Source organism: Molossus molossus, unplaced genomic scaffold (genome assembly GCF_014108415.1).
Source record: "Molossus molossus isolate mMolMol1 unplaced genomic scaffold, mMolMol1.p scaffold_m16_p_11, whole genome shotgun sequence".
NCBI lineage: Eukaryota > Metazoa > Chordata > Mammalia > Chiroptera > Molossidae > Molossus > Molossus molossus.
The window spans coordinates 51,595,085-51,614,154 of NW_023425346.1; the positions used below are offsets into that span (position 1 = coordinate 51,595,085).

Sequence of the window (19,070 nt, forward strand, 5' to 3'; positions counted from 1 at the left end):
ACCATTGTGGCAAAAAAATTAAGATACCTAGGAATAAACTTAACCAAAGAAATAAAGGACCTATTCGCAGAAAACTACAGGTCATTGAAAAAAGAAATAAAGGAAGATATTAAAAAGTGAAAGCACATACCTTGTTCATGGATTGGAAGAATTAACATCATTAAAATGTCCATATTACCCAAAGCAATCTATAGATTCAATGCAATCCCCATCAAAATACCAACAACATACTTCACAGAATTAGAACAAGTACTTCAAAAGTTCATATGGAACCAAAAAAGACCTCGAATAGCCACAGCAATCTTGAAAAGGAAGAACAAAGTTGGAGGGATCACATGACCAGATTTCAGGTTATACTACAAAGCCACTGTAATCAAAACAGCCTGGTACTGGCACAAGAACAGGCATATAGACCAGTGGAACAGAACACAGAACCCAGAAATGGACCCAAGGCAATATGCTCAATAAATATTTGACAAAGGTGGCAAGAGCACACAGTGGAGTAAGGACAGCCTCTTTAATAAATGGTGCTGGGAAAATTGGACAGCTACTTGCAGATAAATGAAACTATACCATCAACTTACACCCTACACAATAAACTCAAAATGGATAAAAGTTAAATGTGACTCACGAATCCATAAAAATCCTAGAAGAAATTGTAGGCAACACAATTTCAGACATCATACGCAGCAGAATTGTCACTGACATATCACCTAAGGCAACAGAAACAAAAGAGAAAATGAACACATGGGACTACATCAAACTCAAAAGCTTCTGCACAGCGAAAGATACAATCATCAAAACAGAAAGGCTACCCACTGTATGGGAGAGCATAATTGCCAATGATATATCAGATAAGGGGTTAATTTCCAATATATAGAGAGTGCTCATACAACTCCACAAAAGGAAGACAAAGAACCCAATTAAAAAATGGGCAGAGGAACTAAATAGACACCTCTCCAAACAGGACATACAAATGGCTAAGAGACATATGAAGAAATGCTCAACATCACTAATCATCAGAGAGATGCAAATTAAAACAACAGTGAGGTATCACCTCACACCTGTCAGAACGGCCGCCATCAACAAATCATCAAACAACAAGTGTTGGTGAGGGTGTGGAGAAAAGGGGACTCTAGTGCACTGCAGGTGGGAATGCAGACTGGTGCAGCCACTATGGAAAACAATATGGTGTTACCTCCAAAAATTAAAAATTGAACTTCCATTTCACCCAGTGATCCCACTTCTAGGAATATAACCTAAGAAGCCTGAAACACCAATCAGAAAGAATATATGTACCCCCATGTTTATAGCAGCACTATTTACAATAGCTAAGATCTGGAAACAGCCCAAGTGTCCATCAGTAGACGAATGGATAAAAAAGCAGTGGTACATATACACAATGGAGTACTACGCAGCTGTAAGAAAGAAAGATATCTTATCCTTTGAGACTACATGGAGGGACCTGGAAAGTATCATCCTAAGTGAAACAAGCCAAACAGAGAAAGACAAGTTTCATATGATCTCACTTATTTGTGGAATATAATGAACATAACAATCTGAGGAATGGGGTAGTCCCAGAGATGTGGAAATGGGGTACAAACTGACAATACCTAAAGAGGGGGTGGTGGGGGAGAGATAAACCACAGAACTTATATGCATGTATGCATGAACAGTGGACATGGACAAAAAACTGAGGAAAGGGCAGGGAGGGAGGAGGAGGGGAGAATCAGTGGGGTGAAAAGGAGAAACATCTGTAACAAAAATTAATTAAAAAAAAATAAGAATTTGAGACGTGAAAAAAAAAAAAAAAGAAGGTGCAATGGAGTCCAGCTGGTGTGGCTCAGTGGTTGAGCCATGCACCAAGAGGTCACCAGTTTGATTCCCAATCAGGACACATGCCCAGGTTGTGTGCCCTATCCCCAGTAGGGGGCATGCAAAAGGTGGCTAATCGATGTTCTCTCTCACTCTCATTGATGTTTCTATCTCTCTCTCCCTCTCACTTCCTCTCTCTCTCAAATCAATAAAGGGGAAAAAAAAGAAAAAGAAGAAGGTGCAATGGAGCCCCAGCTGGTGTGGCTCAGTTGGTTGAGCTGAGCATCATTCCTAGCACTGAAGGGTCACCAGTTTGATGCCTGGTCAGGGAACATATAATCTCTCTCTCTCTCTCTCCCCCCACCCCCCTCTCTCTCAAATCAAATAAAGAAAAAAGATGTAGTGGAGTTATGAGGAGATAGGTGTAAGAGTTTTTACTTTTAAATTTTATTGAAAAAATAATTTTTTACTTTTCTTTTTTGTTTTATTTTTTCTTTATTGATATGAGAGAGAGAGAGAGAGAGAGAGAGAATGAGAGAGAGAGAGAGAGATCAATGAGAGAAAATACCGATTGGCCACCTCCTACATCCCACCACTGGGGATTTGACCCACAACCTGGGCATGTGTCCTGACCGGGAATCAAACCAGAGACCTCTTGGTAAGTAGGTCGATGCTCAACCACTGAGCCACACCAGCTGGGCATTACTTTTCTAAATGTAAGAAGATGTAACTCCTAGAAGGCATTACCAATGTTATGAAAAGGAGTTTAACAAACTTATTTATTTTAAAAACTAAATAAAATTTAGTTTTTTAAAAAAAAACAAGTAACTCTGATGTTCTTAAAAAGAATAATTTGTTTCCTTATATTTTTCCTTAAGACTTTAAGCATATTTTCAATGACCTCCTATATAAAATAATGATTGGTTCAATCTATGGCAAGGTTGCTAAGCAAACGAAAATTTCCCTTTGTAAAAATTAATAAACAGAAACCTCATTCAAAGTTAAATAGGGAGGCCAAGCCCTGGCCGGTTTGGCTCAGCGGTTAGAGCGTCGACCTGCGGTCCAGAGAGACTGGGGTTTGGTTCCCACTAAGGGCACATACCTCAGTTGCAGTTTGTCCCCGGCCCTGGTTGGTCATGCGGTGGCAGCCACTTGATGTGTTCCTTTCACATTGATGTTTCTCTCTCTCGCTCCCTCCCATTCTACCTGAACAAAAAATGGAAAAATGTCCTCGGGTGAGGATTAAAAAAAAAAAAAATTAAATAGGGAGGCCAGAAGGGGGAGCTCTCACACCCTCCCTGATCACAAAACCCAACAGGGAATCTCTCAATTTCCTGTTTCTCCAGACTTGCAAGGCTGCATGTTCCACATTGCAATTTTTTTGTTGTTCCTGAATAAAAGCTGACTGACTTTTTGTTTACAGTTGACACCTTTTATTTATTCCATTTATCACATTACCAAGAAAACAAACATACATACATTTGGGATGTTTGTTTTCTTGAATAGGAGTTTGTGGGCTTTTCTACCTTCCTTTCTAATTAAGTAGAGAGGGAAAGAAGCGAGAGCTCCAGGGTTGAAAAGCTGGTTGAGAACTTGCTGGGAGAGGTAAGCACTGGGTAAGAGAAGGGGAGCTCTTCTTGGACGGATCACATTCTACAGTCACTACAACTTCCTCACTACCTTTCCACCACCCACCATTTTAGGATAATTTTTTGTTGCTATTGCTCCTTCTAAGGCTATTCTTGATACTCATTTTATAGGGCAATTCTGTAACAAATTGGTCTAATAAGGCACTAACTCAACAAGAACAAACTGAACTTCTTTGTGACTTACCTAGGGAAGGTTCTGTTCTTAAAGCATTTCTACAGATATTAGGTAAAAGGTGTCTGCATATACTTCTGGAACCCATTTGAACACACGCTGTCAAAACTGTTCTATTTTTATTATTTTAAAAACTATTCTATTTTTAAAACCTATAATGATAGTCTCCTCTGTTAGTTGCACACTCCTGGGAAATTTCTCTGAGGGATGATCAGTGCTTTGCCAAATTAGACCTTGAAGTTATGGTATCTACCTCTCCGGTGCTCATCTTAGTGGTTCCCTCGATTCTCTTTAACCGTGACCCAGTCTGCTTCCTCTTCCCTACTGTCATTGACTCAACCTTGGTTTAGGCTCTCATTATCTTTAAAAAAATTGTTTTTTCTTTATTGACTTTAGAGAGAGGGAGAGATCGAACAGCAATGAGAGAGAACATTGATTGGCTGCCTCCTGCATGCCCCCAACTGGGGACTGGGCCAAAAACCTGGGCATGTGCCCTGACCGAGAATCAAACCAGCAACCTCTTGGTGTATGGGTCGACGCTCAACCAGTGAGCCAAACTGGCTGGGCTCTAATTATCTTCTGTCAGTGCCATACTGATCTCTTTCTTTCTTTCTTTCTTTCTTTCTTTCTTTCTTTCTTTTCTTTTCTTTCTTTCTTTCTTTCTTTCTTTCTTTCTTTCTTTCTTTCTTTCTTTCTTTCTTTTTCTTTCTTTCTTTCTCTTTCTTTCTTTCTTTCTCTTTCTTTCTTTCTTTCTTTCTTTCTTTCTTTTCTTTCTTTCTTTCTTTCTTTTTCTTGCATATAAGTTCTTTGGTTTATTTCTTCCCACCCACCCCCAATCCCCTTCCCTTTGAGGTTTGTCAGTCTAGCAATGCATTTGTACTTCTTAATCCCTTCACCTTTTTCACCCATTCCCCCAACCCCCCTCCCTATTTAACTTTGAATGAGGTTTCTGTTTATTAATTTTTACATATGAGAATGTTTCTGTTCTACCTGTTCATTTTATTTGTAGATTCCATTGTCGATAGATATGTATTCATTGCCATTTTGTTTGTTCATATATTTTATCTTTTTCTTCAAAAAGACCCTTCATCATTTCATATAATAACGGTTTGGTGGTGATGAACTCCTTTAACTTTTTTTTGTCTGGGAAACTCTTTATATGGCCATCGATTCTAAATGACAGCTTTGCAGGATAGAGTAATCTTGGTTGTAGGTTCTTGCTTTTCATCACTCTGAATATTTCTTGCCACTCCCTTCTGGTCTGCAAAGTTTCTTTTGAGAAATCAGCTGACAGCCTTATGGGAACTCCCCTGTAGGTAACTAGCTGCCTTTTTCTTGCTGCTTTTAAGAGTCTCTCTTTGTCTTGAACCTTTTGCATTTTTATGACGATGTGTCTTGGTGTGGGCCTCTTGAGGTTCATCTTGTTTGGGACTCTCTGTGCTTCCTGGACGTGTATGTCTGTTTCCTTCACCAAGTTAGGAAAGTTTTCTGCCATTATTGTTTCAAAAATGTTTTCGATTTCTTGTTCTCGCTCTTCTCCTTCCGGCACCCCCAAGATGTGAATGTTGGCACGCTTGAAGTTGTCCCAGAGGCTCCTTACACTATCCTCATTTATTTGGATTCCTTTTTCTTTTTGCTGTTCTGAATGGGCATTTTTTGCTTCCTTATATTCCAGATCAATGGTTTGCTTCTTGGATTTACGTACTCTACTATTGAATCTTTGTAAATTATTCTTTATTTCAGTTAGTGCCTCCTTCGTTTCTAACTGTGCATCGATCATTTCTGACAGGTCCTTTTTTATGCTCTTGAGGCCCTCACTAAGTTCATTGAGCATCCTTATAAGCAGTATTTTGAACTCAGCATCCATTTCACTTAGTTCTTTTCTTGGGGTTTTGTTCTGTTCTTTCATTTGGGATCTGTTTCTTTGCCTCATTTTGGCTGCCTCCCTGTGTTTGTTTCTGTGTATTACTTAACGTGAGGTATGGGGCTATCTGAGACCAGATGCTGCTTGTTTGAAAGAATTTAGGAAAACCTGAAGCAGGATCCAAGACAGGACAATCCTATGGTTAAGCAACTGACAACAGCTTGGGTGGGCCTGAAAGTTGGGTGGGGCGGGGCAGGGCCTCAGTGAGTCAGCAGGGCGGGGCTACCAGTGTGAGCCAGGTTGCTGGAGTCCCAGATATGGTGACTGTCTGCCGCCCCAGGGAAGGGCTCACCAAAGGAACAAAGGCCTCTGACAGCACGTTCGTCCCGAGAAAGCCCCCTCTCCAGCCCTCGCTCCAGTGCCAAACAGCTCAGTTCTTCCCTGTATGTCTCTGTTGCCCCTCAAGCTGCCTCCCCTCCAAGCTTAGAGGGAGAGAGTTCAATAAGTTCGTGTGCGGGCCCTTTAAGGAGCTGCCTGGGGCTCCAGCCGCTTCAGCCTCCCTGAGCCTCAGTTCCCGCTGGTTTTTCCAGCCAGAAGTTATGGGGATTCTCTTCCTGGCACTGGAACCCTGAGCGGGGTGCCTGGTGTGGGACAGGGACCCCTCAGTCCTCAGGAAGGACCTTCCCAGCCGAGGTAGCCTCCTGATTTTTATCCGCCACACGTGGGTGTGGGACCAGCCTGTCTCACCACCGTCTCGCCTCCGCCCCTCCACCCTTCCTACCAGCCTCATGCAGCTTCTTTAATTCCGTAGTTGTAGAACTTCCATTCAGCTTGATTTCAGGTGGTTTTGAATGATGGTTGTTCTGTAGTTTAGTTGTAACTTGAATGTGGTTGTTGGAGGACGCGATACTGCATTTACCTACGCCACCATCTTGACCGGACGTCTTATCTCCATGTTTCTATATTCAACTCCCTCTAAATCCATTCTTTTGTATACTACCAGCTAAGTTACATAATTTGAAACCCCGTTTAATTCTTCCTTTGACTTCCAGGATAAATCCAAGCTCTAGCATAATATGTAAGCCCTTCTGTGATATAGTCCCACATGGGTCATCTAGGTTCCTCTGGTCATCTCTTTCCATACTTACATTTAACCTCCCAAACTCTACTCTTATCTAACATCCTCCCATCCCCTTGAAAAAACTCCACCCTCTCAGGCCTGTAGGGTTTTGTACATTGCAATTTCTGTTTAGAGGGACATTTCTCATCTCTTAACTAACTCCTACTCATATTAATAGTTAGGAAAGTTATCTCAAAAAGAAGAAATTGCCTCTGACTCATAAAACTGGATTAGGTATCCTTGCCACGTACTTCCATGATACCCTGGGCTTTCACTCTGTCACAACACTTATAATCTGTGCTATAATTTTCTCCAAATCTGAGAGCAACTTGAGGGTGAGACCCATGTTTTTTTTTTTATCCTCACCGAAGAACATTTTTCCTTTTTTTTTTTTTTGTTCAGGTAGAGTGAGAGGGAGAGAGGAAGAGAGAGAGAAACATCGATGTGAAAGGTACGCATCGAGTGGCTGCCACCAGCACAACCAACCAGGGCTGGGGACAAACTGCCACCGAAGTACAAGCCCTTAGCGGGAACTGAACCCAGGTCTCTCTGGACCTCAGGCCGACGCTCTAACCACTGAGCCAAACCGGCCAGGGCGAGACCCATGTTTTTATCTCCTACTAAAGTGCTTGCTACAAATCAGGTGTTCAAAAGTTTGTTTGTGTTTTTTAATCCTCACCTGAGGATATTTTTCCATGTTTGTTCAGATAGAGTGGGAAGGAGAGAGAGGAAGAGAGAAACATCAATGTGAGAGACACACCAACTGGTTGTCTCCTGCACCACCCCTACCAGGCCAGGGATGAATCACAGCCAAGGTACATTCCCTTGACCAGAATCAAACCTGCAACTCATTGGTTCTCAGGCAGATGCTTTAACCACTGAGCCAAACCTGCCAGGGCCAGAAGTTTCTTTGATGCCCCTCTGAGAAAGGAACTTGTTGGTTACAATAGGAATTGCATTTTATTTGCAGTTTTTCTTGTGACCCCATTCAAATGCTCTCCTTTCTAATCTATGATGCACACCTGTCAGTCTAAACTTCTTTAGATTACCTCTATCAAGGTCCTCCCGTCCTAAGAAATCTGTCTCCCTATTATCTATGACAGCAAGTCCAGACACCTGGGTCTGTCTTTCAAAAGTCTTATCTGTTTGGATCTACTTGTTCTACTTTATTTCCAGTCCCTATTCTCCCTTATCTCTGGTCACTTCAAATATTCTGCTTTCACTTTTCCTATTGAAATCCCACCTTTCCTTTCAAGACCCTACTCAGTAATAATTTCCTCACTGAAGTCTTCTTCCTTGGTTCTTCAGACACATATTGAACATATAGCTTACCACTTATTTGGGCACTTACACATCATCTTGTTGGGATGTAACCATTTCCTGGGTAGGCTTTCTCTCAAGTGATTTAAGTTCCTAGGGGACAGGAATCATGTACTTTTTTGTATCAATACAGAATAATGATTCAATTTCAAAAAAGTGAATAATACATTATACCTATAAAATTAAAGCTGTCTAAATATAGAATTTGGCCTTTAATTTGAAAAACACTAGGAAGTAAAAAGGAAGATCAATCACTAGCTTTAGTCAGTCCTTTGCAGAGAAGGATGTAAACTTGGAAGATGGATCAGATAGGCATAGGTGCAAGTGAGAATAATTTTACTTGTGGTAAGTTGTTATTAAAACAATAAGCAGGCCCTGGCCGGTTTGGCTCAGCGGTTAGAGCGTCGGCCTACGGTCCGAAGAGACCCGGGTTTGGTTCCCGCTAAAGGTTTGTCCCTGGCCCTGGTTGGATCGTGTAGGTGGCAACCACTCGATGTGTCCCTTTCAAGTCGATGTTTCTCTCTCCCTCTCTCCTCCTCCCACTCTATCTGAACAAAATATTGAAAAATGTCCTCGGGTGAGGATAAAAAAAAAAACCCAATAAGCAGGTCATTGTTACACATATTTCCCAGGTCATTATATTTCCTTTAAGGACATTTAGTTAACATCTTGAATATTACATAGTGGGTTCTGTACAGAATTGCAGTAACACCCTGTAACATGATACTGTATTATAAAATTTGACATGTGAATCAAAAGGAAAAATGTACTCCAAACCTATAATCACCAAAATATTATTTAAGGTGACAACACAGCCTATGGGAATAGGCCATGCAATAATTCCCTTGACATCTAGGTAAGAGTGACCCAGCACTCTTTTTAAAAAATCATGGTTGTCCTGTGGGTTGACACAGTATTCTACTCCAGGACACTTAGTTAATACAATGAATTAATCTAGAGTAAAAAACAATGTTGCCTTAACAAACTCATATTCCATTTTAACAAGGTCCCCTAAAAATACAAAGATCTAACTAAAAAGATTATTTGGCCCGGCTGGTGTGGCTCAGTGGTTGAGCGTTGACCCATGCACCACAAGGTCACCAGTTCAATTCCCAGGCAGGGCACATACCCAGGTTGTGGGCCTGATCCCCAGTGAGGGGCATGCAGGAGGCTGCTAACTGATGTTCTCTCTCATTGATGTTTCTCTCTCTCCTCACCTCTCCCTTCCTCTCACTCTAAAATCAATAAAGAAAAAGGAAAAAAAGATTATTTGATGATGTGAAGCACAAACAGAATGTTAGGTCAATAGAGACACTTTTTTTTTTTTGTACCTGGTAGCTTTTCAGTAACCTCAAACTGCTTCATGTTCTTGGATACTACCGCTGAACCATTATCATTTTTTAGTTTCTCATGCTATAACCAGAGATTGAAAACTGTAGTTCAAAGCAAAATGGAAAATACATTAGAATTTCATCTTTACCAGTTCTGTGGCTTTGGGCAATGTATTTAACTTCTCTGAGCCATAGTTTTCAAAATTTATAAAATGGGGACAGTAATATGTATTTTGTAGGATTATTGTGAGAATTAACAACATATGTAAAATAACATAGTGTCTGGCATATACTAGGTGTGCAACTATCACTGTAACATTAGGTGTTTTTGATGTATCATAATGAACAATGAAAAGTCAAGTTAGAACATTTAATATCTTAGTGCGAAATACCTAAAATATCACACTAACAATCACAATTTCTAGTAACATCATAAAATCAAAAGGTGTAATTACTTCCCTGGCTGGTGTAGCTAAGTTGGTTGGAGCATTGTCCCATGCACCAAAACGCTGCTGGTTTGATTCCTGGTCAGGGCACATACCTAATTTGTAGGTTCGATCTCCAGTAGGCAATCGGTTGATGTTTTTTTCTCTCTCTCTCCCTTTCCCTCTCTCTAAAGTCAGTAAAACATATCCTCGGGTGATAATTTAAAAGAAAAGATACAATTACTCTTGTCATTAATATGATCTTTAATAAATGGAATAATGCACCATTTACAGCAAGCCTTTTTTAAACCTAAAGAACTGTCTTAAAATCTCCTTCTCCAATGTCTCTGTATCAATACATTCTTTTTATTTAGGTTTATATATATCAAAGCACTTACTTACAATTATTCATAGAAAACTCTTTAGTGGCTTAATGTCAGCTTTTATAGTGGCATCCATAGATAATACAAAAGAAAAGTGATTTGCTTTACTTCATACACTGACCCATCAAACACAACTTATACAGCATAGCAAGGTCTCAGACAGCTTATACAAAAGCAAAATAACTGAAATTATTCATAAATTCATATATGATATTCTATCTGTAATGTAAGAGCAAAACACACCAACAAAAGATACCCGTTAACAAGAAAGAGGGTTCTGAGGACTTGACAATATTTTTCAGCCTTTCTTATTCCAGAAAAGCATCCTCAGAAATGAATACTCTGTAGCTTATGTTTTTCCTCTCTATTCAGAAAAAGCATGACAGCTATGCATCTCCATGTGTTAGCTACAACACCCTAAGTTAGTGTATTTTACAATTATTCACTTATCTTCATTTGAAAAATTATCAACAGAAAATTAAGGATGATCCCAGCTTATACAAACACTTATACAATATAATCTCCATGACAACAAGGCATACAAAAACTGTTTAAATAAATAAATGTGACCTGAAAAAGAAAAGCCACAGAAGCCAAGCAATTCAATGTTAAACCAGGACCTATCTTTGAATTGCATCTTTCAGTAATTTAGTTTTCTTATTGTTAAGCTTCTTTAAAAATATGTTTTCCTACCATACTTACAAGGATTGGTAATAAGGTGGAGAGCCTGAGGCAACAGACTGGTTACAAATAACTTCATTGCTAGGATTTTAAGTATACATCATACTAATTTGGAGCTTGAATTTATCTGATTAAAAGAAAAATTCCATTTGGATCTAACAATAGGTTACCATAGGTTACCCTCTCAAAATAACCCAAGCTATTACTAAAGCTATAATTTCATTAGTTCATTTGTAGAAGACAGTTTTATGTTAAATTACCTCCTGAAAAAAAATTTTACCTCGAAGGAACTACTTTACTAAGTTCTCCCATTAAAAAACAAAATCTGTCCCATCATGTTTAACCATTTGACCAAAGAACATAAGTGGTTTGAAGATGATGCTTCAACTATAACACCTAAATATGTTGCAACACGTAGCCAATTAGTTGAATCATTTTCATCTCTCTTCAGTAATTATAGAACTGGGCATGTTTTTGTTATGCCTATGTAAATTAGGTCAAATCATAAGATGAAACATTAAATGAACTGTGTATGCAACAAACACTTTAAATATTTGAGTAGATCTAATTGTTTACTACCAACTGAAGTTTTGCAATGTGCAAAGAGATGAAAGGGAGGGCCCCTGAGTTTTTAAGTAATCTTATGTCTCTAGGGTGAGTCTAAACATGAAGATGTTTCTGAAATCTTAAAGTACAAATAAAATAAAAATAACCCACATTACCTTTCAAAACAACAATAACAAAACCAAGTTGTAGTTTAAAAGTTATTTGCTTTAGAATTCAGTCTTAAACTGGACACCATAATGATGTGATTTATTTCTAAAGATTTCTCCTCTTACCCAGATTTTAAAATCTGGGTTTCAAATTAAGTTTAAATAATGACTGTCCCATGTTTAATAGTAATACTACAAACATCACAGCAATAACGGAATTGGAATTTTCAAGATATGATAAATTTATTTGGGGCATAATTTTAATACACAACATAAATTCTTCTTAAGTATTTACTTTCCAATGTATCAGCCATGAGATAAACTCCTAAATTTTTCTTTATATGCACACTCAACTTTAACCAGTCACTTAAAAGTTAAATGAAAGTTATTATCTAGTCCCTGTTGCAAAACAGTATTTCAAAAATGGTCTGCAAAAATGTTCATAGATAATACCTATTATAGGGTTTGCTTTTGAAAGTTAATGTTGTACTTTGTGTTTAATCTTTTATACAAAGAAATATGTAAAACATACATATTTTTATGAGGCTCAATCATAATGCTAAGCTTGTTGCAATATAGGTTAAAATTTTTTAATGGCAAATGATATACAATTCTGTATGCATGGCATTTTAGTTATAACTAATTAGAATATAAAATCATAAAATTCAACAAGAGAAAATGTTAGATGATACAAAGGTAAATTAAGTGACTTGCTGACAATCTGATGATTGGATTCATTGTCAAATGGTAACATCTTAATTTTCAATCCTATCCTATTGAACTACTGACTGAAGTAATGGACTTGAATTTAACAAAACATAATTTTAGGTGTTCTTAAATATAAATAGCTATTGAAAAAAGACAGGATTAAATGCTAAAGGAACTAAAGCAATTTTGTCTGAAGAACTGAGACTTAGTTGTTAAATGAGAAGCCTGAAGCATACTGAAGAATAACAGTGTTGAAAAGGATAACCAACTTTTCTCTCTCTCTAACTACTGGAGAAATGAATATAAAATGAAAACAGGAGGGAAGCAGAATAGATATTTTAAAAAAACTTTCCTGACACTCAAGATTGCAAGTCAGATAACCAAAGGATAGAATAAGTCAGACACAAACTAAGAGTTGATTAAAGAAAAGTAATGTTTAGGTATACCAGAGTACCCTGGGACTTCCTTTCTTGTATATTAGTTCAATCTGGGAACCTGTAGAAAAGCCTTCTTTTGAATAGTAACATTTGTGTAACTAGCTCAAACTGTGATTTGCAAGATTTACTTAAGTACATTTAGGAGCAGGTCATGCAAGGTAGTTTTGGATAAAGTTTGCATAGTTCAGAATCTAAAAGTTAAAATATAATTTTATCTGCTGAAGAGCAGACTGACAGTAAAAGGTATGAATATTTAGAAATATCCTAGTCTGAAAAAGATTCCTGGGGTGTATGTGGGAATGTTATGCAATTTCTAGAGTAATTGGGTCTAGACGATCAACTAATGTTGGTTGTCAACTTTCAGGACTTAGCTTGGAAGAGAAAGTAATATATAAAGCAAACTGTGAACAGTTATGTAATAACCTGCATATAACTGGTAATAAGTTCAACATAAATATATAAAATGTATAGAAATATAAGTAATCTAAAGTTCTAGGATCTAACTACCGCCAATGAAATATTCATTTTCATAAATATGGGAAAAAAACAAAAAGTTTATTGAAATATTTTCCCATTTTAAATGACTTTGAGCCCTGGCTGGTTTTGCTCAGTGGTTAGTGTCGGGCCGTGGACCAGAGAGTCCCAGGTTCGGTTTCCGCTCAAGGCACGTACCTCGGTTGCAGCTTGTCCCCAGCCCCGGTTGGGATCGTGTGGGTGGCAACCACTCGATGTGTCTCTCTCATATGGATGTTTCTCTCTCTCTCCCTCCCTCTCCCCCCCCCATCTGATAAATGCAAAATAAATAAATAAATAAATGACTTTGAAGAGAGAGGTTTACGGGGAATGGAAAGTCCAGTAAATAGCTGCAGCCAACCAGGTGTTCCATTTGGCTTTAAAAGCCAAATTTGAAAAATTTTAAATAAAAATACTTGCCAAATTTTTTTATAATCCCCACTGAAACACATATTTGAGTATCTTCCATAGTTTTCACATTCAGAACCAACGTCAATTTTCTGAAACATGCAGATACATGTAAGGAAACTATACAAATTGCTTTATTAGAAGGACATTATCCTTGTATCCTTCCTACATCCTCCTCAATTCATTTTCTGTATTAGTAAAATTTTCCAAAGTCACTAAAAGCAGAAAATTTCAAGATGGAGTCAGGATTAATGAGACTAAAAGTCCACATTAAATTAATTCCTCCAAGTCAATATGAAATCAATTAAAAAGTCTGCTCCCATAATAAACCATCTTCACTTTACCCTTAAAATTTACTTTACATTAACTCTTCGATATAAAAATGTTAGGAGTGAAGAGAAGTGATGTGATTTTAAGATTCATGATGACAGAGATGGGATTGAGTTTTGTCTTGAATTAGGAATTATTCAAGAAACAATTAGCATAACTATATCTACATGTCTTCTTATGGTTGCCTAACTTCTGAGTTCGGCTTATATACAAGCCATAATGACTTACAAAATGTCAGTACATTATTCATCCTGTCATACAGTGTGCAGGCAATATGGTATGGATGAGAGATGTAGAGACAAGGCAAACCTAGGTTAAAATCCATCTTTGTCTACTACTAGATGTGGACCTTGGGCAAATTAGTTTCTCCTAGCTTCAGTTTCCTCATCAGTAAAGGGGGTATATTAACTATAATCCTTATATGGTTGCTATGAGTACTAAAAGAAATGGTATATGTCTATACAACAAATAGTCAATTAGTTACTTCACTCCTGCACCTTCCCAAAACTTTTTACACTGATACCAGGTTTTCCTCCCATTACACATTTATAAAAAGGGGCAACATTTTTAGGAATTATAACTAAGTCATTTTTGTCTAAACACAATTCAAATCAAGTTCTTTTAATGGCTTAGTTCTGGCATACAATTACAATAGTTAAGGAATTTAATAGACTTTACTTACCTATTATAATGCTTTTAAGATTGTAATACTATCTTGCAAATGAATCTAACATTTTTCCATTAATAGCCTTTTATTCAAAAGGATTCAAATGTTTTCACACATGTAAAATTTTGTGATAGCAGATATTAACTTTTAAAAACATTTTATGATTAGATGAATAAAACTGGTAAACAAGTATTTTAAGTAATTTTGCTTGTATATATTCTAAAAGTAAACCAATTTGATGTATAATTTAATTTAAAATGTATTAAAATGATCTAAACTTTATATTAAGAGTCTACTAAAAAAAGTGGGAAAAGGAAATTATTTAAAACATGCTTGCATAAAATAGGAAACTATGAGTTCTTTTAATTTGGTATGTTAACTTTTAAAAGTATTTTATTACTAAATATCAAAAAATGTTGGAACACTTACAATCAACTGGCCCAAACACAAAGCATAGTAGAACGTAAAATAACTCTGTCAGGAAAAAAATCAGTTGGACCTCAAATGGTCACTTATCCAGTTGAAGAAGGACTGTAATTTATTTTTATTCAAAGTTGTCCTACAAATGTTTGAAAATAATACCCTAAAAGATATCTAAAGGTAAGAGAACTATGTGAAATTTTACTGGGAAAGATCTAATTTGTTGCATGATAAAAGAATAAACTAAATTAAAAAAAAACACAAAAAACATTTTATACCAGAAGACTGAAAAATAAATATATTAAGGGTCTGAATCAAGGTAAGGGCCAATAAAACACAAAAGGTGGAGATTCTGGGCCCTGGCTGGTTCGAGCATTGGCTTGTGCACTGAAGGGTCACAGGTTTGATTCCTGGTCAAGGGCATGCACCTGGATTGCAGGTTCAATCCCTGGCCCCAGTTGGGGCACATGCGAAAGAGGCAACCAATCAATGTGTCTCTCTTACATCAATGTCTCTCTCTCTCTCTCTCTCCTCTCTCCCATCCACTCTCTCTAAAAATCAATAGAAAAAATATCCTCGGTAAGGATTTAAAAAAAAAAAAAAAAAAAAAAGGTGGATATTCTGGGCATTAGTAAAATAACCTTAATTCTAAGAATTCAAAACTGTGTTCAGCAAAATCTAGCTGAATAAATGGTAAGTGCTGTAACATCTAACTCAAGATCATAGCAAATGGCAAACAAGAGAGGCTTATATACAAGTCTTAAGTATTTTGGACAGCACATTGGGAAATTTAGGCTATTTTTAGCTAAATGATAAAGACAGAAGAATATGAGTGAGGAAATATTGTTCAGGGGATTTTTATTTTTCTCTCAGCTTTTTATATCCCAGAGAAATCATGTAATTTAATTATATAATGAGTACTAAGTACTCTGAGACTGTAAAAGATAAGTGAGACCATGTTTGCAAATTGATAGAAAATAATTTGTGCTTATAAAAAAAGTCCCTTATTCATAAAGTGCTTTATTGGAAAACAAAAAACGCAGAGGTTGTTGTTTTAGAGATGAACATGGGTAGTGAAGAAGCAAAAGAAGCTTTTAAAAAACAATGTGATTTGATGGATATGTAACATGTTAGCACTAAAAGGTATAGTCGAAGATAATGTAAATAATAAATGCTGCTCACATATCAAAAATCATGTGAAAAATTTGCAAAAAGAGAAATTATAAAAACAGGATTAGTAAAAAAACAGTTTTCAAAAGAGAGAGGTAAGTCTCAGTCTGCTCCAAGATGATAGGTTTGGCAGCAATCCTTCCTTCCATAGGGATTTGGCATACCAGTTGAATGATTTTTTTCCACACAGTGTTTTAGGTCATGGGAAAAGGAGAGAAATCTCAGACAGTCTTCAGGCTTTGCTTCAGAAGAGGATAAAAAGATACTACAGGTTCAAAACTATGAATTAGTTTTGAAGTTATTTTAAACAGGAAATGTAATTTTATTTGAGTCAAAGATGACCTATTCAGAGAATAAAGGATATAACACTATATTGTCTTAACCATCTACCTACTTTAAAATTCCATATAAGTATAGCTCTATAAGTTTTCTGATAAAAATGTGCTTCTTAAATAAATGAAAATGGAACATAACATACATATAAAAATAAAATAAAATGAAAAAAAGGCTAATATTTGACTTCCTCTACTTTGTTCTATGCTCTCTTGAACTTCCAAAACCAGAACCAAATTATGTTTCTTAAAATGCCTGGAAGGAAACATTTGTAATTTGGAAGGTTAAAAGAAATAGCATTTCAAATTAGGTTTTGGTAGTTCCTTCTTTAGAGCCCTTTGAGACAATGTTTTCTGCATTTTCCATAAGGAGAGAGAAAGCAAAATATCAGGTAGTTGCTTTCTCATCTGCATAATCCACTGTCATATAATAGACCTGACAAAAGAATGGGAGAGCAAAATGTTCATATTATGGAAGAATGTACGTGTTCTATTGGGAAGAGAGCTTACAAGAAAGCTTATTTGTGGCTACAGACTATTGCACATTCAAACAAAACACAAGAGAAAAGAATGTCCAACAGATAATATGTTAGGAACGTATCAACATATAAAATAAACTGCTTGTGCCCAGAAATAAAACATGGATCCCGGACACCACTGAAGTCAAACCTGTCTTAATTTGTTTGTTTTGATGACCTTTAGAAACTGTTTCAAACTGATTATCAGCAATACATTGTTTTTGCTTTTTTTCTTAAAAAAATATTTTGAGACCACTTTTGATATACACACATATAATTCTGTGGTCATAACAGACATATATAACTTTAGTGAGACTAAACAAAAGTGCAAAACTTAAAAAAACAAATTAAAAAATATGGAAGCATAAGCTAAATTTTCTGCATAGCTGAAATCTATTTAAAGCAAGTCCTTGTTGCAGGGGTGGGGTACTGAAAGGAGGATAAAGCAGTTTTTTAAAAATGTCTTCTGTACGTTTAAATGATGCAAAAAATAATTTTACTCCATAGGCTTGAAAACATTTCACAGACAGTTCATTCCTATATCTTTAGACACCATGGTTGTGGCAGTGCCTCCTTCTGCAAGGTAAACAGCTGTGCTAGATTTGGAATGGAATGCCCTGTCACTGCCATTGTTGTTGACCTCACAGTCCAGTTGTTCTGTGGAGATAACCCATGTGGAGGGTCGCCACCGCTTAAGAGAATAGGGAGTTTTCACACGTTTCTTGATCTTTTCACCAGATCCTGATTTGCCATCTTGTGTTGACTCACCTACTGAAAATAAAAGTACAGAAAAATGAACTATATATAAAGAAACTATTAAAAAGTAAAAAGTTAGAGTTGCAACTCAAGAACAGATCAAACTGATGTCTGCAGGAGGTTCTAATGGACATTTCTTGAAATTGATGATGCCAGGAAGTATTTTTCTAGGTAAAACTTAACTTATTTTTGAGACTCATTAAACCCAATGTTTTTGTAACTGGTTAAATTATTCTATAGGGCAGCGGTTCTCAACCTGTGGGTCACGACCCCTTTGGGGGTCGAACAACCCTTTCACAGGGGTCGCCTAAGATATAACAGTAGCAAAATTACAGTTATGAAATAGCAACAAAAATAATTTTATGGTTGGGGGTCAACATGAGGAACTGTATTATAGGGGTGCAGCATTAGGAAGGTTGAGAACCACTGCTTAGGGCAAGGAAGAAAATATTTAAAAAGCACAAGAAGCAAAAACAGGAGAAAATTCAAAGCTCTCAGGTGTATTATCAAATCCTTTGGTTACTGGTAGCAATTCTAACTAGGCAAAAAAGCATTTAATCGTTCTACTTAATGCTCAAAGTGAATCAAATTATAAAGGCATTGGCAAATGTTATTACATAAATACTAGAATACAAATTTTCTAGTAATTCCCCCTTCTCATATCAGAAAAGACATTTTACTGATATGGAGTCTTGCCACAGGTCAAGTGCTCTGTAATACAAATCACACACAAAAAAGGGCTAGATTCTACTGATTGATTTTTGAAAGCCAAATCCTTTTAAGCCCATTTTGCAGTCTTTGACAACAACCATAAAACATGACTTTGTTTTTCTTCGTAAGTGCTGTCTATCTAAAAGAGAAATTATTTTGTATAATGATGTCTGTTAAAGATCCTGTCTTGTTATAATCCCTTTAGGGCTATAAACTAAGTATCAAACTGTTTATTTGTTTTAATTGTTAGGGGGCCCATAGCACAATGCTATATGCATGTGGGAGACTTAACACATAACTCTTGGAAGAAAATGACACTAAAAAAACAAGAGCAACTTTATAGTGACTTTTCTGAATTTTCTCTGGATTTTTAAGATTTATTAAATCTGATAAAATCCAAATGTGTATATAATAGATACTAATATGCTCAACAAACTGTTCCTAAAGTTATACTGGTATCGTTTTACTTAGAGATTTTAAACTGGTGAATATTTATTTAATCTTAACCATTCACAACAAATACGAATTGCATTATAAACCAGTAGCTACATAAGTACATATTAAATCACATTATTGTGACACTGACTTTTTAATTATCAACAACAAAATTACTCTTTTCTTTATTTT

General features: G+C 36.6%; 1 protein-coding gene across 2 annotated transcripts in view; it reads right to left on the reverse strand.

Moving 5' to 3' along the window:
- Positions 1-17,119: 17,119 nt before the first annotated feature.
- Positions 17,120-19,070, reverse strand: part of BMPR2 (bone morphogenetic protein receptor type 2) — a 193,646-nt gene continuing 191,695 nt past the window's right edge. For both annotated transcript variants that reach the window (XM_036254249.1, XM_036254251.1), the window contains one exon: positions 17,120-17,747. In XM_036254249.1, the coding sequence (XP_036110142.1) occupies positions 17,497-17,747 (251 nt within the window). In that variant the 3' untranslated portion in view covers positions 17,120-17,496. The remainder of the gene's footprint in view (positions 17,748-19,070) is intronic.